At 45.1% G+C, this 25,798-nt stretch overlaps 1 protein-coding gene across 3 annotated transcripts in view; it reads right to left on the bottom strand.

Annotated features, from left to right (window-relative positions):
• The window catches only part of tcea1 (transcription elongation factor A (SII), 1), a 74,141-nt gene that overhangs the window by 16,704 nt on the left and 31,639 nt on the right, over window positions 1-25,798 (bottom strand). For 2 of the 3 annotated variants that reach the window (XM_078540511.1, XM_078540513.1), the window contains exons 3-6: window positions 15,979-16,084; window positions 9,074-9,161; window positions 5,516-5,661; window positions 734-798 (exon numbers count right to left, since the gene is read on the bottom strand). In XM_078540511.1, the coding sequence (XP_078396637.1) occupies window positions 734-798; window positions 5,516-5,661; window positions 9,074-9,161; window positions 15,979-16,084 (405 nt within the window). The remainder of the gene's footprint in view (window positions 1-733; window positions 799-5,515; window positions 5,662-9,073; window positions 9,162-15,978; window positions 16,085-25,798) is intronic. The other variant, XM_078540512.1, reaches the window with a different exon arrangement.

Below are 25,798 nucleotides of genomic sequence, written 5' to 3'. Positions count from 1 at the left end.
TGCATTGTTCCAGTGAAGCCCAACGCAAACTGGAGGAACAGCACCTCATCTTCCGACTAGGCACTTTACAGCCTTCCGGGCTGAATATTGAATTCAACAACTTTAGATCTTAAACTCCCCCTCCCCCCATCCCCACCCCGTTTCCTCCCCCTCCCTTTTGTTTTTTTTTGTTTTCAATAATTTATATAGATTTTTCTTTTCCCACCTATTTCCATTATTTTTAAATCTACAACTAATACCTTGTCAATCTTTCCACCCCACACCCCACTAGAGCTGTACCTTGAGTGTCCTGCCATCCATTCTTAATTAGCACTTTTCTTAGATAATATCACCACCTTCAACACCGCTTTGATCCTTTTGTCTGTGACATCTTTTGATTATCTGCTCCTATCACTGCTTGCTTGTCCCTACAACCACCCCAGCCTCAACTTCTCTCCCCCTGCCCCCCACCTTAAACCAGCTTATATTTCACCCCTCTCCTAACTATACTTCAGTTCTGTTGAAGGGTCGTGTGGAACCGAAACGTCGACTCTTTTCTTCTCCACCGATGCTGCCAGACCTGCTGAGTTTTTCCAGGTAATTCGATTTTTGATCATAACCTGTACCTGGGCCTCCTGTGGTTTATCAAAGTTACCACAACATGTTTAAGAAGTTGGTGCTTTAAGTTTGATATAGTACTACAAAGTTCAAATTCTGACCAGCTGAAATAGTCAAGGCTGCAATTACTTCTTAGAAGGATATTTTCCTCAATTTGAGCTCCAAGCTCTTCACAGTCTGAGCCAATGGCTATGTAATCACCTAAACAGAAGAGATGGAAAAAAAGTAATGAGGCACACCACCAATGTTAACCTCCTCCTAAAAAACAACGTATGTACACACGCCCTGTGGAGCTAATGAATTTCCAAATAAATTTGGAGAGTGAGTTGGCAGTAGTTAACACCTATGTTCGGCATTCCACATTAATAAAAGTTGACCCTCAGCGTAGACACACTGGCAGGAACATGTACCATGATCTAATTTCTGGTGACTATTCAAAATAACTGGTTTTAATCTCACAGTATAGGAAATCATTGGAATCCTTTACCCTTACTTCCTTGTAATCATTGTCAAATATAATTTTTTCTGTAACAAACGCGGCAAGCTCTTCAAGCACTCACCATAACATACAACAGCACTTCAGTTTAGGCCACATAGCCAGAGCACAGAAACCCAACCACCACTTTTCTGTTAAGGACCAAAAATAACTGGCCCAGAATAAAACCATCTCATACACTTCACCGAGGAAAATTTTTTCAGTCCTCAGTAAGATAGAATCATGACTATATCTACAATATTTATAATTTTTCCACAACTAGCACACACAGCAAATTCCCTTCTTCCTTCATTTATATGGAAAACATAGCCTGGAAAGATTGGGGATTAAACTGGATAGCCCCTGAAACTGGGCAGAGGGAATTGCAATGTGCGATTACCCTGTGCCAACTGAAGTGATGCAGGCAGTGTGCAAATTTTGTGCCGCCTGCTCATTTCCATGATCGTGGAGTGCAGCCCAGCACTGAACAAACTGCTGAGTGACAAACCAAGGGAAGTAGGTGCAATTGTGTGTGCTAACCCCACGGAGGAATGATGCTGGAAATAACTGGAGCAACTATTATTGAAGCCATGGCCAGCAGTGTCACTGGAGCCAATGAGGGCAACAGTATGCTGTTGCATAATGCACCTTGTCAAATCCCACTGCACCTTCATCTGTTATGATAGACAAGCTGCAGGTGGTGTAACCATGTACCTCTTGCCTTCACCTCCCCCCAGCCTCCCCAGACCCAAACTTCCCCTTTTCAGATACCCAAGAACTGTCACCTGGCCAGCCAACAGTGCAGGAAGCTGAAGACCTGGAGAGAGAACAGGCTGAGGAAACACAGGGCAGAATTTTCCCAGCCTGGTGGAGGTATGTTTGGGTGTGAATAGTGTAAAAGTCCCAGAAATTGATGTTGGGTCCGGATCCCGATGTGATCATTCTCTCTTCGAGCTCTCCCCGGGGCAGGCTGCGAACCCCTGTGGGTCTGGCAGGAAAGCAATTGAGCTGATCAAAAAAGGAATTAAGAGCCTTTTTAAACTATGAGTTCCTTCTTTCCCAACAGCACCTGCCTTCCACGTTGTGGCTGCATCTCATCACGGTCACTGTGCACTGGAACAGCTTCTTTGAAGAAACAGACAAGCTGGGAAACCTTTAACCAGTTACGATGAAGAGTTCCAGCCATGGCCATTGCGAAATTACTGCCCAAAGCATTTCTCAGAGAGCACTTTCACTGCTTCACAGGTGGATTGTCAGCTGCTTGGAAGGCACTTCACCTGTCCAGCAGTTCATTGACCGTCAGCTGCACCTCCCTGCTGCCAGCCTTCTACATGACATGGGAGCAGCTTATGCATCTCCACCTTCTACTTCTGTTCAAGGACAAGATCAAAGGTCACACCCACGGCCAAGTGCTCCAGCAGCTGCAGCAGCACTAGCTACCTTCTCCCCAGCCACATGACTCTCCATGTGGATTGGCACCAAGATTCAGTTGGAAAGAGGCGAGGCCCCCAACACAGAGTCTGCAGGCAGACGATCAGCTCCATCAGCATGTCTGAGGACCAGTGTCTCTGCAGGCTCAGGCTTGCACAGCAGATTGCTCTTTACATCTCCAGCATCTTCAAACAAGGCTTTCGCCCAGGGGGCCAAGTGGGCATGCACTGCCAAATGACTAGGTGTCAGTCACTGGAGGAGACTGGCTCCAACTTGGCACAGGACTGTGTACAGAGCTTGGAGCCCATCTTTGCCAGTCTGGAAGTGGCAGCCAACTCTATGAGAACACTTTCAAGCCCACGCACGATGCAGTGTCTGATTGTCAATGTTTCAGCTTCCTTTGCAGCACAGAAAGAATCTATGCGATGCCCAGGTGCTGCAGTGGAAGACCATATGGATCACCCTCTTTGTTAGCTACTGAAGGGCTCCCTCCCCAAAGTGGCCCAGGCAGCAGAATCGCTGCTTCATAGTGCTAATAGTCTGCCCAACAACCTTCCTCGCTGCAGCATAGCCCTTGCTGTAAGAGTGCTGACCACGTGTGGGGGGTTTGAGGTTATCAGACTAGTGTAGCGCTGTTAGCACTTGTTGCCGAACAGGCTGGAAGATTGCTGGTACAGTGGACTGGCACAGGGGGAAAGCATCATGATTGCTGCCAGGATAACGGACATCCACCTGCATGACATTCTGGGCATGGTCGCACATGTTGAGCGAGTAGTCACCTTTGCAGTTTTGGTAAATCTCCCCATTGCGATGTAGCACCCACAAGGTCACGTGCAGGTAGTCAATGGTTTCCTGCACCATGTGGAAAGTCCGCTATCCTGGGGAAACCACATACCTGCTCCTCCTGCTTCTCTTCAGAGACAGGGTCTTTTCCTGGCACACAGAAGCTCGGTGACGCAGTAATGACCAACAAACTGCGATTTATTTACAATGCTTTTTCATCCTGAACAGATCCACTCACAGAAACATTCCAGGGCATGGTCACTTTGATGGTTATTGGCAGCATCATTCTCATCTTACTCCAAGGATGCAGGTCTGGTTCCAAAAGGTGGCACAGTTCTGTGACCACCACTTTGGTGAAGTGCTGCTGTCAAACACGCCACTTCTAGCTTGGGTGCAGGTAGAAGTACTCTTTGAAGATCCCAGGTGGGTAAGGCTTCATGTTGAAAGCCCTCCACCTCCTCCCTCTGCAAGCTTGTCTGCTATGCTGCCTCTGCTCCATTCCCCTCTGATGTTGCAACACAAGAGAAACTGCAACTATAGCCCCTTGTGACTGGAGAAAGTGGTGTGCTCAGAAGCCTATAAGAGGCACATAAAGTCTTCCCAAGATCTAGCACCACTCCCTGCAGATTAAACCAACTTTTTATAACTCCTCCAGTAACCGAGCATTTCCACTAACTCTGCAAGAGCAAGAGATAGTGAAAAGCAACGAGCTTGAAGTTGAATGATGATGCCTTTATATATCATTGGAGGGGGTCACTCATACTGCTGAATGCATGCTTAGCTGTGTGTGTCTAAGAGAGGGCATTCAGTTAAGTGAAGGTCAAAGGCTGTGTGTCAAATCAGACAAGCACCGACTGATGTCACAATCTGCCCACTCTGCAAGATGCTGGAAACTAACGCCCGCACAAACATGCCACTTGGCATAGACCTCCATTTGAATGTTTGTTATTCTTATTTTGGCAATAAGTGCAAAATCACCACATAGTAAATTTCAAGACTAGGTAGTGAGAACAGGGTGAAATGCTGAACATGATTGAGGAGGAATAAGTGAAGGGAGCAGTGAGGAGCAAAAACTTGATCATAATGGTCTCATTCTGTGTGGTGCTGTTCTATGAGATCAGCTTACATCCATCCTCAGCTAGGCAGCGCAATGATTCAAAATTCACAGGCCTGTTATAAAAGAACATTCTCACTCAAGTCCCATCATCACATGAAGTGTCCAAAAACATTCTGAAGCCAGGCCATAGCTGTCTTAAGAGTCTACTGCCCACATCTGTGCAGTGCTACAGGATACCATATTGGAACTGCTGTTACCATGGAGCCCATGATTGTTCCAATGGCTTCTGCAGTGCAGAGTGACTGAGATCTCATGCCAACTTTCATTTATGACTTGCAATTTTTAAGCAGCAAGGATTTTAATAAAACAGAATTAAACAACAAGTTGGTGAACACACAACCCAAAGATCTTGAATATGCAAATTGCAGAAGAATGAAAATATAAACGTATATAGCATACCAGATTTTTCAAAAGCGGTCTATTGCTTAGATTTGAAAAAGTCATTTATACAATCTTGTGAAAATATAAGGCATACTTAAATTGTTGGGGGCACCAATCAAACAATCTCCAAAAATTTCTCACCAGAAAAAACAGAAAAAAGGAAAATGATTTATAAAGTGATTTTTAAGAGAGAGCATTAATTGTTCAAAATATTTTCCAACTTCTTCTTCTTCAATACCTAATGGCACATGAAACAATCCTTTGCTTCCGATGCTTCTACATCCAGCTTTGAATTGTTCCCATAGCAAAGAAATTATTTTGTGGACAAGTCATAAGATTGATGCACACTCCCTTACCAGGAGAACCAGCTGAATATGATGAGGGTGTCGTCAATCCATCCCCATTATATGCGAATACCTCACTGGATGTCAACGTAGTACTCAGAGGCCAAAGCTCTTATCTGTTCGCTGGGGCTAGGGTCAAAGGGGAGTTGGTGGGGGGCGGGGGGGAGAATGGAGTGCTTGCCTCCCATTGGAATCGAGTATCCCACTAGAGGGCAAGCTGCCATTTGGAGACTGAAATGCTTGCTTGTGCTTGCCAGGGATATCTGGAGTGGGAATCAAACCGATAAGGTGGGAATGCTACCATTGAGCCAAGGCTCATTCCATTTTCCAATTATTTCAGTTATAAAATTTGTCTTTGTTTTTAAAATTAGTTGGCATGTAACTTACCATCTGTTTTCATTGCGGCGGCTAACAATTCTCGGCACTTGATCCGCACAGAGTCCGTGGTGAAAGGAGCCTGAGGATAACTTTTTAGTTGAAAAGGTGATGGAGTATAGAATGCTTCATGGGGGTTACTAGAATTACTTCCTGAACTACAAAAACAAAGGAAACCAAAACTCAGCACTTTGTTGGGCGTTACATGCATTTACTTTAATTTTATAAGACTTAGAACCACAGAAAGGTTACGGTGCAGAAAGAGGCCATTCAGCCCATCGTGTCTGCGCCAGCCAAAAAGAGAAAAAAGGAACAGCCACTCATTTTAATACTACTTTCCAACACCTAGTCAGTAGCCTTGCAGGGCACTTCAGATACAGATCCAGGTACCCTTTAAATGAGTTCAGTGTTTCAGCTCAACCACCAACTTGGGTAGTGAATTCCAGGCGCCCACCACCCTCTGGTTGAAAAAGCTTTTCCTCATGTCCCCTCTAATCCTTCTACCAATCACCTTAAATCTATGCCCCCTGATAATTGACCCCTTAGCTCGGGGAAACAAGTCTTTCCTGTCTACCCTATCTCAGCCCCTCATAATTTTGTACACCTCAATTAGCCTCCTCTGTTCTAAGAGAAACAACCCCAGCCTATCCAATCTCTCCTCTTGCTGCAATTTTCAAGCCCTGGCAACATTCTTGTAAATCTCCTCTGCCCTCTCTCCAGGGCAATTATGTCCTTCTTGTAATGTGGTGACCAAAACTGTGCACAAAATTCCATCTATGGCCTAATCAGAGTTTTATACAGTTCCATAATTACATCCCTGATTTTGTATTCAATGCTTTGTCCAATAAAGGAAAGCATTCCATATGCTTTCTTGAGCACTTTGTCCACCTGCCCTGTCACCTTCAAGGACCTATGGACATGCACTCTAAGGTTTCACTTCCTCAACCCCTCTCAATAACTTCCCTTAATGGAGTACTCCCTTGCTTTGTTTGCCCTCCCCAAATGTATGGCCTCACACTTTTCCAGATGGAATTCCATTTGCCACTTCTCCGCCTACTCAATCAAACCATTGATATAATTCTGGAGTCAGCACTATCAACTTCACTATCAACTACACGGTCAACTTCTGTGTCATCTGCAAATTTCCCAATCATGCCTCCCACATTTAAGCTTAAATCATTAATACAAACAACAAACAGCAAGGGCCCCAACACTGAGCCCTGTGGAGCACTACTGGAAACCGTTTTCCATTCGCAAAAACATCCATCAACTATTATCCTTTGTTTCCTGTCACTGAGCCAATTTTGGATCCAACCTGCCACCTTCTCCTGTATCCCATGAGATCTCATTTTCCTGACCAGTCTGCCATGTAGGGCCTTGTCAAATGCCTTACTGAAATCTATGTAGACAACATCCACTGCACTACCCTCATCAATCCCCTTTTTTACTTCCTCAAAAAATTATATTAAGTTAGTAAAACACAATCTTCTAACAAAACCATGCTGACTATCCCTGATCAATATGTGCCTATTGTGACAGCTTATCCTGCCTTTCAGAATTGTTTCCCATTTGTCCACCACCAAAGTCAGACTGACCGGCCCATAATTTTCTATCCCTCGCACCCTTTTTAATTAATGGTACTACGTTCACAGACTTCCAATGCTCTGGGACCTTGCCTGTATCTAGTGAGGATTGGACAATGATCCTCAGAGCATCTGTTATTTCCTCCTTCAACAGCCTGGGATACAATCAATCTGGCGCTGGTGATTTATCCACCTTCAAGGATGCCAGTCCCTCCAGTACTTCGTCTTTCACTATACTTATTGTATCTAATATTTCACACTGCTCTTTAGCTAGAATGTCTGCATCATCCCTCTCCTTAGTGAAGACAGATTCAAAATACTCGTTGAGAACCCTGCACACATCTTCTGCATCAACCCACAAGTTACCATGTACATCTCTGATAGGCCCTACCTTTTCCTTGGTTATTCTCTTGCTCTTAACGTACTGGTAAAACATCTTAGGATTTTCTTTGATTTTACCTGTCAATATTTTTTCGTGTCCTCTCTTTGCCTTCCTAATTTCCAGTTTTACTTCACCCCTGTACTTTCTATACTCCTCAAGGCTTTCTACAGTATTAAGTCTTTTGTGACTGTCAAAAGCCCTTTTTCTGCTTTATCTTGGCCTGTATGCTTCTGGATAACCAGGGGGCTCTAGATTTGGCAGTACCGCCCTTTTTCTTTGTGAGGACATGTCCACACTGTGCCCATAGAATCTCGCCTTTGAATGCCTCCCACTGATTTGACACAGTTTTTCCTTCTAGTAGCTGTATCCAGTCCACTCTCGCAAGCTCACCTCTCAGCTTTGTAAAATATGTCTTCTCCCAATTTAGAACTTTTACTCCTGTTCCATCTTTGTCCTTTTCCATAATGATGCTAAACCTAACTATATTATGGTCACTATCTCCAAAAAGGTCCCCCACTGCTACTTCATCCACTTGCCCAGCTTCATTTCCTAAGACTAAATCTAGAATTGCGCCCCCTCTTGTTGGGCTTGTTACGTGCTGGTTAAAAAAGTTTGCTTGAATGCAGTTCAAGAATTTTGAGCCCTCTGTGCCCTTCACCCTGTTCGTAACTCAATTGATATGAGGGTAGCTGAAGTCTTCAACAATTACTGCCCTATTGTTTTTGCAATCAGGTTTGCTTACATATTTGGTCTTCTAACTCCCTTCCACGATTTGGGGGTCTATTGTACACTCCTAGCAGTGTGGCTGCCCCTTTTTTAGTTCTGAACTCAACCCATATGGTCTCATTTGATGCTTCATTTAGTGTATCAACCCTCCTCATAGCTGTACTTGATTATTTAATCAATAATGCTACACCCCCATCTCTTTTATTCCCCTCCTTCTTCTGCCTGAAAACTATATTCATGGATGTTGACTTGTACAAGAACACTATTCTCTAAAGCATAGCTAACCTACAAACATGTTTGAAATGAAGCAAAATAACCACAAACAAAGGTTTTAGGGATATTAAATGTGATTTGATTTAGTTGAGTGCCCTAGTTAGTGATGGCTAACTCCAAAGAGCCTTTGACCAGTATTCACATTAGGCAGGGCAGGTCCCATCACTGATTGGTGGCTACTTTGAATTACTCCTGTATCTGATTCTGTCCCCAATTTTTTGGTCCCCAATTTTCAGTAAATATTCACTTTCAGCTAACAGTGTGAAGACAGTCATCAGGGAAAAGCCTGGTAGAACTCCGTTCAGCGTGCCCTGCTTCATCGATCCTGTCTAACAGAGATCGGTTGAGGGGAGTTTTGTCATTTGTCAAACTAGCTCCAGTAAATCAGTGAAAACTCCAAGAAAGGCTCATTAACAAACATTGCAAAACATTGCTGGAGTTAGGGTATCCCATTCGCAAAGGCTACCCAGCCAAAAATGATAAACCTTATATGCTTCTTTGGCAAGCCCAAGAGCATTATCTCACCCAGGTGAGGGAGTGGCTGTTAGAAGACAATGGAAGCACTAATGCAGAAATGTTCTGAATTTCATTGCAAGAAGCTATCACCTTTCTTCTTTTGCTTCTGGACTGTTTTGTGCCAAGGACACAGAATCCCTTTTCTTCTCTTCTGAGGATTTCTCAGCTGATGGTCCATCTGCAAAACAGCATTTGAATAAAACACCATTTAAAACAAAAACAGCACTTTCTAAAACATCTTACCAAATGAAACAAAAAACTAGTTCTAAACCAAACACAGAGCAAAGTGTAAACTGTGGTGAGAGAACATGAAGCATTGTTCACATCTGAGCATTAAAGAAACAAAATACTTGATTTGCATTCCTATTACATTGAAAAGCTTTAAGTAAAAACTGTTTGAAAAACATTTAATTAGTACAGACCATGTTACAGTTCTATAGTGTTTTTTAAAGTACTGACAGCAAACAACAGAGAAAACTCCTGAATGTCTCTAAAGAATTCAACAACTATTTAAAAGATGGACAATTTGGAAAACATTTTTATTAATGTGAGGTCCATCAGGGCTTTATGCTACTATTTTTACCTGGTTGTCAGCTTTAAACATTCCAGTCAGATAGAAAATGTGTTAAATTGTAGAGCATTGCATAGGTGCTACTTAACCCCACCTGCTACCGCAGAAATATTGTTCCTACCATGTAGGTGTCAAACTGTTGGTTCCATGCCATCCATACGTATGGTCCAACTCATAATTCAGCTCAACTGGTCCTGAACAGAAAATTATGCTCTGGCAATTTTGCCATCCTTGCTCCGTGGACATACCAGGACTGGCACACTGCAACTTTTAAAATCCCAAAATGCTGAATTCTATGCAGTTTGTGCTTATACCCACCAACAACCAGAAGGATAAGAAAGTCAATCAAAATACAATCAGGTTCTAATTTTAACTCCCCTCATTTGGCAGGAGCCAGGCAGGAGGCAGTTTAAGAAGAGTTGGAAACATATCCACACTGACCTAGCCAACTGCAATTTTCAATAGCAGGCAGCAACGACACTCACCCCAAGCCAGCTAAGATTTTTGAATTTGCTCATGGGATGAGTATCGCTGGCTAGGGCAGCATTTGTTGCCCATCCCTAATTGCCCTCGACAAGGCAGATCTGGTGATCTCCTTGAACCGCTGCAGTCCTTGTGGTGTAGGTACACCCTCAGTGTTGTTAGGGAAAGGTTTTCAGGTTTTTGACCCAGATACAGTGAAGGAACGGCAATATAGTTGCAAGTCAGGATGGTGAGTGGCTTGGAGGAGAACTTGCAGGTGGTAATGCTCCCTTGGGTCTGCTGCCTTGTCCTTTTAGATGGTAGATGTCCTGGTTTTGGAAGGTCCTGTCAAAGGAGCCCTAGCAAGTTGCTGCAGTGCATCTTGTAGGTGGTACACACTGCTGCCACTGTGCACTGAAGGAGGAGGGAGTGAGCGCGATAGGGTGCCGATTGTGTAGGCTGCTTTATTCTGGATGGTGTCGGGCTTCACAAGTGTTGTTGGAGCGGCACTCATCCAGGCAAGTAGAGAATATTACATCAGGCCCCTGACTTGAGCCTTGCAGATGGTGGATAGGCTTTGGGGAGTCAGGAGGCGAGTTACTCTCCATAGAATTCCCAGTCTCTGACCTGCTTTTGTAGCCACATTATTTATATGGCTGATCCAGTTAAGTTTCTGGTCAATGGTAACCCCCAGGATGTTGATAGTGGGTAATTCAGTGACAGTACTGCTGTTGAATATCAAGGAGAGATGGTCATTGTCTGGCAATTGCGTGGTGTGAATGTTACTTATCACTTATCCAGTTCTTGCTGTTTTTATTTTGCTGTGCTATTAAGACATATCCTTTTAAAGTCTGATCTTAGTATGCAATATTGGTCCTAATTACTGATTTGCATAATTTGAACCACCTGCAGATTTAGCACTCAAGTGCTGATTGGACAATTTTAATGGAGAGGTTTATGTCCACTCACTCACTCACTCACATCCACTGAAGTTGAGAAGTGTGCTTGATGACTCAGTGCCAGATTTCAGGATGGCTCAGCAACGGAGGAAGAAGGCACATGTTCTCGGACACAGCAATGGAGGTCGTCCTGAGGAAGAATGATGATGTGCTATACCTGCAGGGGGTGAGTGGGAGGAGGGGTCCAGCTCACTCCTGTCCCTCTCTCCTGCTGCTCTACTTAGCCTCAAGTCCTCCTCCTGTTCCTCCTGCAGACCAAGAGGGGCTTGTATCAAGATGCCCATGACCAAACACTCCCATTTCCCCTGGTATAGCAACAGAGTACTTAATCTTTTTAGGCAAAGAGAATTTATGGAATTACTGTCGAACGGGTTGGTGATTTCCTGTCCCAAAAAGTCTCCTGATGTGTTTGAAAAGTTCTCATCAAACCTCCAGCCACTTTAATCCTAACAGGTGATATGCCTTTATATAGTGTTCAAAATTCTCTGCAACCCCTTGTTTGCTTCCAGTCAGCTGATCATAGGAAAAAGACATTAGGACAAGTGCTATCCCCAAAATGCCATGCAACCTCATTAATGAGCATTAGCAGGTAATTTAAGGGGCAATCACACCCTTAGCAATCTGCTGAGCAGCCATTCCTAGCATACGCTCTAACTCTTTTCCCAAAATGGCGTCTTACAATAATCCAGCATTTCAGCTCAACATGCCAGCTTGGCCACCATCAGCTGCTTCACACCCTTTTCAGGTGGGAAGCTAGATAGCAGACCGTGCATGTGGCCCAATGGTTAAAATTGTGACACCTCATTCCGCTACAGGCAACTAAGTGAAACCAGGGGACATCTGTTGGCAGTTAAAATCTCCAAGATGTTGGCCGAGCTCTTGGAGAAAGTTCATAAATTTGCTGTAGTGTCAGCCAGTGGATAGATTGCCAAGTTACTGAGTGACAAGTTTATACAGGCAACCCTAAGAAAATGAAATGAAACTCAATAATAAGAAAAAAATCTAATGAGGACAATTTGTGCTGAAGTGAAGTACTCAAAGATATATATCTAGTGGTAATAAAAGTACTATTTTTGCAAAAGGCACGAAAATACTTGAAATCTTGTGGAGTGGTTAGTTTATCATGAAATTTTGAAAATGCAATTCTTTATTCCGCTGGGGCCAGTAGCTTTTATAGGCTTGAACTCACGAAGACGTTTCCACTTCCGATGTTAAACCAAGGCCCTATTTACTCTCACAGGTGTATGTAAAAAGCAGTATTTTGAATAAGTCCCAGAGAGTTATATCCAGTGTGCTGGTCAATATTTATCTCTCAACCAGCAGCAGCAAAACAGGTTGGAGGTGATTTTTGACTGCTCCTTCAGGTGGTTAAACCATTTGCTCAGAAGAGAAGGTTAAAATTGAAGGTGGCTGGATCCAGACCATCAGACAGGGCATCACCTGTACACACACTCCTACCTACCTATTAGGGCGGCAGGCCCAGAATTTGACTTAGCAACAATGAAGAAAAGACAGTACACTTCCAAGTCAGAATGGTGTGTGGCTTAGAGGCACTGGAGTTGGACACATAGGGTGTGAAACTCGTTTTTGAAAGACATTATAAAACCCTATAGCATCCAGTGTTCACGGACACTACTGGTGCAAAGTATACCTTGATGAAGGGGGCAGCATGGATAATAATGCCAGTGTCCAAAGCTGATTTCACACTAGTGGTGTCATTTGGGAGCTTACCACTGCAGCAATGCCCTCATTTAATCTTGCACAGCTGAACACAACATTAAGTAGCATGAAGCACCCACAACGACCCCAGCACTATAAAAAGGGATCATGAATTCCTTACAAGTGAGTTGCCAGTTTACTCCTCCTGGGTGCTGCTAAAATTTTATATATTTTGCTGCTTTCCTTAATTGGTTCGAAAGTGTACAGGGAGTGATGTAGCAGATGTGGAAATATTTTTGCTGATTTCAATGTTTCTGCACACTCTGTTCCCAAACTGGAGTCAATGAGTTGTCCTCCTAACTGGGAGGATGAGCAGAGACTGCACAGTGCAGAACAAACGGCTAGAAAGAGATGAGGAAGAGGGAGAAAAGGGCTCTGAGCAGGAGGCTGTGCAACTCAAAGTGTTCAGGGAGCAATTCTCCCACTTGAACTTCATTGACAAACAGTGCACGAGATGTCTATGCTTCCACAAGGATACCCTCTGCGAAATTTGCTACCCGCTGCAGCAGAGGGCAGGGGAGGGATCACACTGCTAGTGTCTGTGAAGCTGAGTGTGGTTATGAGGTTTTATGCAACTGGTTCCACCCAGACTGTTGTTGGAGAGACTAGCAACACCTCACAGTTTAAGGGAGCCTAAGGGAGGTCACTGAGGCACCCTATTCAAAGAGAGATCACTTCATTGTCTTCTTTCCTACCAGAGTGAGCACAAGGGTTTTCAGCAAGTGCAGGCATCCCCATGGTGCACGGCACCATGACTATACACATATTGCTTTTTGTGCACCTAATGACATCTCTGCCATGAGTACCTGAACCATGGTGGGGGGGGTTTCCACTCCTTCCATGCACAGCTGGTGTATGATCATAGGCAGCACATCATGCAGGTTAATTCCTGGTATGCTGGCAGCAGTCATATTGCGTTCATTCTGCAGCAGTCCTCTGTGCCAGATGCATTTCAATCATCACAGCAATCCAAAGAGTGGTTGCAAGGCGAAAAGGGCTACCCTGACTGACAACATGGCTCATGGCTTTAGTTTACAACCCACACACACATGCAAAGCAAGGATGCATAAGAAATTGTATAGGGCAAACCAGAGGCTTCCTGAAGCAACAATTCTGCTGCCAGGACCACTCTGAAGGAACCCTGTAGTACTCGCCTGAGTGGGTCACCACCACCTTCTCAAGGAAATTTAGGGATGGGCAATAAATGCTGGTCTAGACAGAGACGCCCAGATTCTGTGAAAGGATAAAAGAAATCTGTGATGGTATGCTGCATATTTGCCATCATGAGGAATAGCCCTTGCTACCACGCAACAGACAGGAAGCTGAGGAACAAGAGCATAAGAAGGTGGTGGAAGAGGAGGCAAGATGCCAACTTTGACCATCTCTTTTACTCAGGCTGTTGGTGAACAAATAATTCAACTATGAAACCAGTAACCTCAACCTCAATTTCCTATTCACCATAAGTCCCACACTCTTTACCTTCCTTACCACTGACCATCATATTATTCTCTTAGCAATAATGCATAAATAAAAGCCAACATAAAACACACATTCCAATCCAAATTGATAAATGAAACCATATCATATTGCACATAAAAATAAATTAATCACCCTTGTGCATTCCCTAAGTGCTTGTCTTCTGCATGTTTTGCCTGTCCTAGAGCTCCTTCATAATGCTACCCAGTGGCTGCAGAATGGCTGTTGGAAGCAGCTGACATTCAGCAGAAGAGTCTACAGATGACCCTCAAGCAACTTGGGGCCTAGTGGGCCCAGGTTCAGGCCGCATCATCTCAGCATGTGCTCCAGCAGTCTGGGCTGACTGGCTAACAGGCAACAGCAAGGGCACCAGCAGAGTAGTAGGGATACAAACACAGATGCTGTCACCCTGAAAGAGGACAAGAGGTTTGTGCTCCATGCAACCGCTACCACTCTCCCAGATTGGCACCTCAGCAATCCTAGCAAACATTCGGAGGACAGAGGACAAGGCTAAAGCATTTTCAACCATCTTCAGTCAGAAGTGCCGAGGGGAAGGTCCATCTTGGCCTCTTCCTGAGGTTCCCAGCATCACAGATGCCAGTCTTCAGCCAATTCCATTCACTCCACATGATATCACAAAACGCCTGAAGCCACTGGATATACCGCAAAGGCTATGGCACCTGCAACATATAGTACTATAGACTTATGCTCCAGAACTAGCTGTGTCCCTAGCAAAGCTTTTCCAATACAGCTACAACACTGGCATCCACCTAGCAATGTGGAAAATTGCCCAGGAACTCCCTGTCCACAAAAAGCAGAGCAAATCCAACCCTGCCAATTACCACCCCATCAGTCTACTCTCAATCATCAGTAAAATGATAGAATGGCCTACTCCAGCTCCTATTTCTTATGTTCTTCCTTATTTAACACCACCACCAAACTGGAAAAATCACAATTTATATGTGCAAAGTTTCATTGTCATCGTTAAGTATTTCCTACAAATTATCTTTGCTATTTGAATGCTTTATTTCAGAATAAGAAAGGTTTTCTTGCAACTCCTTTTGGCATGAATTGTAATGTTACCATTTTACTAACCTTGGCTTCCTCTCAGATGCAGCTTATCTGCAGTATGAGCTAGCAATGAAAAGAGCCTCAGGAAAAACAATACACAGTATTGCACAAAACACAGCCAGACACTAATTTGTAGAAGCGCGCAGTCTACAGTCAACTTGAGATATATATGTGCCGACCACAGTGCATTTCAAACCAACTTAGGACTCCAATAAATTTGCCCATAACTTCATACATTTTACATTTTTTGCCTTGAACTACTGAACCCAACATATTTGTGGTTTAAAGCAGCAGAAGGGTACTAGTAATGTGTATGATCATGTCATACAGAAACTTGAATAATAACCCAACTTCAACAAAAGCAATAATATAAGAATGTAGGAGATTTCAAAAACATCAATACATCTAAATTTGGTATATTTGCAAAGCAGAAACAGAATAAGTTGCAAGTATGTACAAAATATCAACCCACTTGATTTTCACTATTCTTGTCAGACATTTGCCACTTAAAAAACATTTAAAAAAATCTTCCAACAGCTTGGCAATGTGTGGAGAGGAGAAATAAGTGATCAATTGTCTTTGTTTCTGTTATATTCTGTTATATTGTTTAGTAAATTCTTTCAAATAGTTATTTTATGAGTGTGGCATGTGGACTATAATGAAGACCCATAAATGAGTGCACTTTAACTAGGAAATTAAATGGTGCAACAACAGAATTCCAGTGTATAGTTTCTTACCCAAGAGTTTCTTCCAGGATTTAATAAGGGATTTTGCCAAAGATATGACGTCTTCTTCTTTACTCTGTTTCCTGATAGCATTTACAGACATCCCAATTCTGGTAGACTACAAAACAAATGAAGAGACACTACTTATCAAATGATTAGTTTTCCAATATATTAAATAAAAATAACTCCAAAAATTTACAACAATCTTCATTGCAAATGCTACTTGTCTCTTATGAAGGAATGAGCCAACCTGAAATTAAACCCAACATAGCAAAATTAATTGGATGTCTAGAGAAGACAAGTTTTCAGTTCTCTAGAGGCTGAATAACATGAATTGCATTTTTAGTAACCCAGACGATAATGTTTAAAAATATTCTGGCAACTCTATGGTCTATCTCCTGAAAATACCCACACTCCAATTTACAGTAGTTTACTTCAGCCTGTATGCTAGTTTTCAAATGCTGTTATCCATGGGCATTGAACATGTACATAGGCTACAACAAGATTTATCCTAAATAGTGAGGAAATATGGCTACTCAGCAAATTAGAAGTTTGGCCATGAAGGCTCGAAACGTTAACTGATTTCTTCTCCGCCGATGCTGCCAGACCTGCTGAGTTTTTCCAGGTAATTCTGTTTTTGTTTTAGAAGTTTGGAGAACCAATTACAAATGTTATACTACCTTAACTCAGCGTAAAAAGTCAGAAAATCATCACAGCATCTGCTTTTTTAAATTTCTTAAAACATAAACAGGCAATACACTGCCAGAATTTTCAGTTTCCCACTATATTATCTTCAGCATGGACCATTAAAAACAGATTCCCAACAATGTAAGACTCACAGTACGCAATTATCCTTGTGTCTTTTGCACACAACAGACTACAAGAATTAAATATCCTTATTTGCAATTTATGTCCCTCATTTTACCACTTATAAAGGAGTAATCAAGCTGATTTCCACTTCATCAGCAAACAAAACCTTGTATTTATATAGTGCATTTAACTTGGAAAAGGTACTTCATATAAGCATACTTAGACTAAAATTTACACCAAGTTAAAGGAGGAGATATTAGGAGAAGCGACAAAAAGTTGTGTCAAGGAGATAGGTTTTAAGGTCTTTCAAATAGAAAAAGTAGAGAGGCAGGGTGGAATCCAGAGCTTAGGGCCGAGAAACCTGAAGGCGTGACTGCCAACAATGGATGAAAGGACTGGGTGAGGGACAAGACGTCAGAATTGGAGGAACACTACATACCTTGAAAGGCTGTAGAGGTTAGAGATAAGGAGAGGCCATGAAGTTATTTGAACATAAGGGCGTAAATTTTAAATTAAAGTTTTTGGGGGCTGGCTGAAGAGCTGGAGACCAGCAAGAACAGCTTTGGAATAGATAAGGGTTTTGGCTGCAGGTGGCCTGAGGCAGGGGTGGAGATGGGCAATTTATCAGAGGCAGAAGTAAGTGGTCATTGTGACAAAAACCATATGGGGTTAAACTTAGCTCTGGGTCAAATAGGAGACGAAAGTTGTAAGCTGTCTGAATCAACCTGAGACAGTGGGCAGAATTTTGCCCTTGGCGGGCGGGAAGCCAACCGCCGCCCGCGATCAGGTCCGGAAGGAGATTTCACACTGACGGGTGAATTAAGGCCCGCCCAGCGTGAAAGGCGGCTGGGGAAGCTCTGAGAAGGGGCAGGCGGGGGCACGATGTCCGCTGGATCCAATGGCGACACAGCAGCTGATTCAAAAGTGGCCCTGGCAGCCCCTAGAAGATTGCCACAGAAGGACATCTCCTGTACTCATGCTATGGATTAGAGTGCAGTTGGACACAGCAGGCAGGATGGCAGTCGCCCTAGCGGTTTTCCGACGAGTGCCTTGCAGCCCTCCTGGAGGAGGTGGCTGCCAGAAGGGACACCATTGTCCCCAGAGACTGGAGGAGGAGACCACTGCACCTCACCAAGAGGGCATGGGCGGAGGTGGCATCCTGGGTGAGCAGCCACAAAGTGGTGAGGCACACATGGATGCAGTGCCGGAAACACTTCAATGATCTGCTGTGCTCAGGAAGGGTGAGTACCAAGTTGGCATGGGTCAGTGTGGAGAGCAGTTAAGGGCTGGCCATCCCCCCGTGAATCTCAGGAGTGTTAGAGTGTGAGTGACAACTGTCAATGACACCAGAGCTGGCCAAGGGGGTGAGCCCTGGCTGCTTGGACTGAGTGCCTTGCGGGTCGAGGGCCTCGAATCGGATGTGCCCTGTGAGGTGTTCCTCAGGTGGGGTTGGCCAGGCTGCAATGGCGCTGCAGGTAGAGAGTGAACTAATCAATGTTCCTCTGTTCTTTCTGGAGAAGATGGCCCATAACAATACTAAGAGGTCGTGGACTGACGGGGGACCCCCACACCATCTCATCCTCACCCACTGAGCGGCAGGCCCCGGAGCTCGAGAGGCGGCATGCACCTCATCAACCGACCGCGGTGAGGTTGGGGTGTCAGATGAAGGTAAGAGTGTAGTGCAGAGGTGAGAGTGTCAGATATTGCAACCATTCTAGAGTAGTCTCTATATTGATGTGAGCCTTGAACCTGGAGTCCCTATTAATAATCGAAAGTCGAGGGCACCATGATGCAGATTTCCGTTGTCTCACCAGGGTGCCTGGCATGCACAGTGACAATGTGATGACTTTAACTACTGACATGTCCTTCTTCTCCCTTTCAGGTTCACCAGCAGGCATTTGCACTGAGGAGCCTGAAGGACCATCCTTGACCCTGGAGGACCACCATGCTCAGCATGCACCTGTGTCACACCCTCTCTGTCAAGCAGGCACCAGCACAGATACCAGCACCTCGGTGGGCATAAGATCGCCATCCAGTATCTCATGGTGCACATTGGTGAGGGTGCTTCACACTCTCAAGGTGCAGGCAGAGACAGAGGGTGCCCTGGGTGTCGGCAGTCGGAGGACCGCTGGAGACCAGGACAATGCTCAGTCGATGACTGATGGGCCTCTGGAGTCATCCATTAGGCAGCAGATGCTGGAAGTCCAGCAGGGTGTGCGGGAGGATCTGGCAACGATACATCAGGGAATGTGTGCCATGGTCTCCGTTTGGGAGGAGTCCCTGTAGAGCATGACTACTGCACTAACCCTCAGAGCCAAGCACAATGCCTCATCCATGGAGAGGCTGCTCCAGGGACAGAATCAGGGGCCTCTGGGGATGCACTCGGACCTACAAGCCCTCACACTGGCAATAACCTCAGCTGGTCAGTGTCCATGTGGGAGATGGATTGGGCACCCAGTATCCCAGCTAGGTGCCCGACCATCAATGGGGAGCAGGAAGGTCCAACGCGACCTCACGTTGGCGCACTGTCATCTCTGCGGGCTCCTCTCAGGGCGCTCCAGATGACAGCAGCAGCTCCTCCGCCCCTCTGCCAGTGACCGTGGCATCTGATGAGACTGTGGCGAATGGGGAGATGCCAGCCATGGCACTGGCTGCTCCCTCCCAGGTGGAGCCAGCACAGGCTCCGTGGGCCAGAGGATGACTGCCAGGGTTATCAAGGCCAACAGGACAGCACAGTGAGCAGGCTGTCTCCAATGCAGGTGCCAGCGAGGGTGGAGCACCTAGACGCAGCACCCGCAAACGTAAATGTAAAGCACCTTAAGCACAATACGGGCTTATCACGTTTGATATTTTGTTCCCCCATTTTGCTTTAACTTTTTTAATGGTGTGATAAACAACACCAGTTAATGTTTACTTCAGGAATGTGTCATATGCAACGTTAAATGAGATTTTGTTTTGTGCTTTTGGCCTCAGTATGCTTCATTTGTGCTGTAGGTGCAGGGTAGGCTATTATGTAATGAAGGACGTGTGTGCCTACGCAATTAAGTTTCAGGAGACAGCGTGTATGTTGGTGGCCAAGGAAATCGAGTATGGAGCCTGCAGCCCTGGCATGTGGTGGTGGTTCTTATTTGGTAGGCTAGCTGAAGGAGCATTGGATCAAAGCCTCCCGGGTGTCCCTGCCTCCCTGGAGGTCACCCAGGTCAGTGGCCATGCCCTGAGCATTCTTCTCGGCGTGCTCGTCCTCAGACTCACTGCTGGACTCATCATCTGTTGCCTGTGCTGCTGCCTCAACATCCTCTTCCTCCAGTGGGTCCCCTCTTGCCAGTGCCAGATTGTGGTCAGCGCAGCATACAACCACTATTAATGACACCCGCTCTGGGGAGTATTGCAGTGTGCCCCCGAATGGTCCAGGCATCGGAAGCGCATCTTCAGAAGACTAATGGTCCTCTCTATCACCAACCTTGTGGAGGCACGGCTCCTGTTGTACCGCTGCTCGGCCTCGGTTCTTGGGTGGCGGAGAGGCATCATGAGCCACCTTTTCAGGGGATAGCCTTCGACACCCAGCAGCCATTCATCCAGTCGGGCTGGAGCACTGAAGAGCCTCGGCACCTGGGAGTGTCTTAGGATGTAAGCATCATGGGAGCTGACAGGAGACCTTGCACAGACTTGCTGAATCTGCATCCTGTGATATCACAATGGAGTGGAATCCCTTCCTATTGACAAAGGCATCTGTCACACCCGCTAGCGCCTTTATGGCCACATGTGTGCAGTCAATGGCACCTTAGATTTGGGGGAACCCAGCAATCTCTGCAAAGCCTCTGACTTGCTCAGCCTGGCTGGCCTCATCCGTGCGGAAATTAATGAATGAAAGTCAACGCATGCCTGAACGTAGCTTCTTTCATCAGTTTGATGCAACTGTGGACAGCTGATTGGGAGACTCCAAACAGATCCCCCACCGAGCCCTGGAAAGAGCTGGAGGCATATAAGTTGAGAGTCACTGTGACCTTCAGAGCCACTGGCATGGGGTGTCCACCCACAGAGTCGGAGCTGACCTCAGGCCCAATCCTCTGACAAACAAAGGTCACTGTCTCCCTTGAGAGATGGAGCCTCCTTCGGCATTGCACCTCGGACATATTGATATAGTGCATCGCCACCTGTAAACCCTGGCAGCGGGGTAGTGCCACCTTCTGTGGCCCCTTCCACCTTGGGCTGCCAGCTGGTCCTGCCCTCCCTTGTGCCTGCACCTGTCCTCCCACAGGTTGTTCCCCTGAAAGCTGCATTAGGACACCTGGCCTCCTCTCCCTCCTGCCCCTCTCTTCCTCTTCAGAGGTGCCTCCAGCAGAGATCACAATCCCCATTACCAGGGTTATGGAAGGCTGTCTGATACCTGGAAGGCCCCATGCAGTCAGAATCCTCCGGGGGCCTGGAAGACAACAATGAGTCCTGAAATGAAGCTTAGAAATGATCAGAACGCAGCTCTGAAGCGAGATGAAGCAGTCCAGTTCACATGAGCAACTAGCAGCACACAAAGTCCAAAACTACCCACACTGACAATGCTGCTGACCCTTCTTATCCCGTCCAAGGATGAGTTTTTGCAAATTGTGGCCTGGCTACCTGCCTGTGAGACAGCCGAAAAATCACACAGGCTACGTAAACTCGGAGACAATTGGTGTGTCAAGTTCCTTAACTGGCCTCTTAATTAATGGCAGGCATGCGTCCGTCTCCCTCGGGCATGCCCGCCGAGTGAAATATCACAAGAGTGCGCGTTGACGTCAGGACGCTTGGCCGACGTCAAGGTGCGTTACTTCATACTGAAGTGGGTCGGGCGCGCGCCTGCCCGCCAAGCGAAAAATTCTGCCCAGTGAGTGGGTTTTGGGAGTGCAGGGGTGGGGGTGTGGGCAGGAGTACAGAGTTTGTGACGGCTGCTGAAAACGATGGCTTTGATCTTCTCAATAACGGATGTCAGACAAACAGACTCATAGCACAGAGACAGTGGCAGGGTACAACTGGATGTTGTCAATGTACATGTGGAACCTGATGCGGTGTCTTTGGACAAGGTCAGTGATGGGCAACAGAGATCAAGAATAGGAGACCACCAAGGATATTTCCTTGGATAACGTCAAGAGGTAATGTTGTGGAGATGAGAAGAAAAATCATTGCAGGAGATCCTCTAGCAGCAACCGGACAGGTAAGAGTAAACTAAGGGGCAGCAGTTTCACTCAGCTGGTAAATGGAGATGTGGTCAACTGTATTAATGGCTGCAGAAAGGTCAGAAAAGTACAAAGAGGAATAGAAGACCATGGTCACAATCACACAGGACATCATTTGTGAATTTGATATTTCAGTACTGTTGCAGATGTGAGAACTTAATTCAGAGACTTAAATATGGATTGTCAGTAAAGGGTTGGGTGGCTGCAAAGTGTTCAAACACTTCGCAGAAGAAACAAAATTGAAGTTGGAGTCAGTAATTTTCAAGGAAAGAGGGGTCAAGGATGAGTTTTTTTTTGAAGGCAAGGATGGTGGTTTTGAAAAGAAAGAAAAGATTGCCCGAGGAGAAATAACACTGACAATGTCAGCTTGCATAGGAAGGAAGGTGGGTGCAATCTATTAGAAATGCGGGTAAGAGAATAAAAAGAAACATCAAATTTTAGGAGTTAAAATAGTTAAAACATTTAAGATCTAAAACATTTTAATGTATGTTATAACTTACTAACCGTAAAAAAAAAGCAGGTTCAATCAAGTTATGGTTAAATGGAGAAACCTGGATATGTAGTGCCTAGATTTTCAGTGCAACAGGTGGCATTTTGGGTCCAAAATGGTATCCGCACAGTTCTGGTGTTGGCTACATGGACGCCATTTTCTGTAAGGGTGTTAGTGCAGAGATAGAGGGTATGTGTCGGAAGCATATAGACAAGGTAGATTTTGACATGCAACGCAGACACTAGCAATGTCACTTTTGACCCACCATTCTTTGTTAACCTTACACTGAACACATGTTTAGCAGCAGGAAGAACAACCTTCCATCCCTGCCACCTCCCCCCCCGCCCCCCCCCACACACACACACACACACACACACACACACACCCATAGACCCTACACCAGTGTGATTGGAAAGGATCATTAACCATTTTCAGGTTAATTACTGATTGAATCCTAACAGCTGTGGCTGAGTTGACATACATGTTTGGTGGTTGGTTTCTACTGTTATTTCAAGTTGCTGAGATTGACAAGGAGTAGTGTAGCACATTCTGAAGGCCTTGCTTCTCATTTGAAGGGCCTGTTCAGACCACTTGCTCCTTGTCATGGGTGCTGCATTTATCAGCCTTCTTGGTCTATAATATCTCAAGGGGAATAAGTTGAGATGACACAGAGGAGTTCAAGATGCTCGAGAAGGGAGTATGGGGGTTGAATTAGGGGGAAATTGGGGGGTCTCAGCAGCAGACCAATATCCACTTAGCATCTTCAGGAAGAAATTCACCTTCAAAGATTATTGTGGAAACTAAAAGCTCATGGTGTAATAGGGTAACATATTGGCATGGATAGAAGATTAACTGGCTAACAGGAGACAGAGTAAGCATAAATGGGTTTTTTCTGGTTGGCAGGATGTGACGAGTGGTGTGCCACAGGGATTAGTGCTGGGGCCTCAACTTTTTATAATTTATCTAAATGACTTGGATGAAGGGACCAAAGGAACGGTTGCTGAATTTGCTGATGACACAAAGATAGGTAGGAAAATAAATTGCGAAGGGGATGTAAGAAGGCTACAAAGTGACATAGATAGGTTAAGTGAGTGGGCAAAGATCTGGCAAATGGAGTATAATATGGGCAAATGTGAAATTGTTCATTTTCGCAAGAATAATCAAAAAGCTTATTATCTAAATGGTGAGATATTGCAGAGCTCTGATATTCAGAAGGATCTGGGTGTCCTAATGCATGAATCGTAAAAGGTTAGTATGCAGATACAGTAGGTAATTAGGAAAGCCAATAGAATGTTATCATTTATTGTGAGGGGAATTGCTTACAAAATTAGGGAGGTTATATTTCAGTTGTACAGGGCACTGGTGAGATCACATCTGGAGTATTGTGTACAGTACTGGTCTCCTTATTTAAGGAAAGGTGTAAATGCATTAAAAGCAGTTCAGAGAAGGTTTACTAGACTAATACCAGGAATGGGCGGGTTGTGTTATGAGGAAAGGCTGGACAGGTTAGGCTTATATCCACTGGAATTTAGAAGAGTAAGAGGCAATTTGATTGAAACCTTTAAGATCTTGAGGGTCTTGACAGGGTGGATGTGGAGAGGATGTTTCCTCTTATGGGAGAATCAAGAACTAGGGATGGGGGTAACTCACTTAAAGAGAAATTTTTTCTCTCAGAGGATAGTCAGCTTTAGAACTCTCTTCCTCAAAAGACGGCGGAAGCAGAGTCTTTGAGTATTTTTAAAAGCAGAGGTAGATAGATTCTTGATTAACAAGGAGATGAAAGGTTATCAAGGATAGGCAGGACTGTAGGGTTGAGGTTACAATCAGATCAACCATGATTTTATTGAATGGTGGAGTAGGCTCGAGGGACCGAGTGACCTACTCCTGCTCCTAATCCGTATGTTCGTATACACCTGAGACTCAGCAAGAAACAGCGAGTCTGATGTTTCTGCTTCACCAAGGAGTGACTGTCGCACTTTGTCATGGTCTCCTGCATCCGACACAACCTCGTCATGATGGGGACATAGCCTTTGTCATCAGGTATACAACAAGCAGCTGAGCAGGAGGAGCAGGAAATAAATATCCCCTAACTGGGCAACTATCCTTGATCAGCTCATCCGACTGTGGTAGCAAACTCAATTCCCCATTCACCAACTGTCCCATACCGGACATTCTTTCTGTCATTGACCACTGTAGTGTTCACTTGGTCATAATGCAAAAATAAAGCACAGTACAATTCAAACCATTCAATACTCCACACAAAAGTAAACTACCTTTGTGCCTGTCTTGTGTTCTTGTTTGTCCTAGTGTTTCTACGCAGTGCTACCTCAGGGATTCCAGCATGATGGGTGAAGTTTGCTGACTTTCACTTGGGGAACTGCTAATGGCCTTGCAGGACATCTTGGCATAACTCTGGCCCTAGAGGGACTGGCTTCGCACTGCTCCACTTCAACATGGGCAGCAACAATCAGGGTTGGCTGGCTGAAGGCAACAGCAAAGGCACTGGTGGAGTGGTAGGGGTTGGGGGACAAATGCTATCTTTCCGAGAGGGGACAGAAGGTTCATGCTCCATGGTACCACTACCATTCCCACAGGACAGCACCTCAGCAATCCTAGAAATGTGTTGAAGGACAAATTGCAGGAATTCAGAGAGACCCTGCAAGCCCCTTTAAATATTATTATCCCTAACTATGATTGTAGCAGTCTGAGCTTGCATGGTAGCAAGCTGAGATTGTGAGAGAGAATCTGAGATGCCACTGCAGGGCCCAGGTGTTGGGAGGTTTCTGCTTGTGCTGCAATGGAAGCTGAAACATTGGCCATCAGGTGCTGCATCTTGGTTGGATCACAAGCATTTTCACAGCGTTGGCTACCACTTCCACGCTGAAAAGAATAGGCTCCACGAGGCAAAGCCCCTGTGCCAATTAGTGCTCCTCAACAGTGACTGCACACTTTCTGGCAGTCCTGCCAAGCATTTTAACATGTATATCATTGGTTTTTTTCTGCAGAACTCATATGCAACCTCTACCTCTGATGAGCTGGCATCTGCACTACCCATGTCCTGGCTGCAGCCCACTCATACATGGTGTCTCACCAGATGCAGATCCTGTATGTAAGCTATCCTTTAAAGTACATGCAGTGTCAGTACCTGAGCTGTTAGCTAAGAGTGAGAGCGCAAGTTACTTTCATCCAGATCAGTCTCCCTGCTCTTCCAACTTCTTCTCTTGTATCACGGCCCAGCCAGATTTCAGTTTTTGGGCATCTGAAGAAAGGTCGTGGCGAGGAAATTGTGGGAAGAAAGTAGCAGGTGCATGTTTAGACCATC

The sequence above is a fragment of the Cetorhinus maximus genome, chromosome 4 (genome assembly GCF_964194155.1).
Source record: "Cetorhinus maximus chromosome 4, sCetMax3.hap1.1, whole genome shotgun sequence".
Classification (NCBI taxonomy): domain Eukaryota; kingdom Metazoa; phylum Chordata; class Chondrichthyes; order Lamniformes; family Cetorhinidae; genus Cetorhinus; species Cetorhinus maximus.
This window is presented reverse-complemented; position numbering and strand designations above follow the sequence as displayed.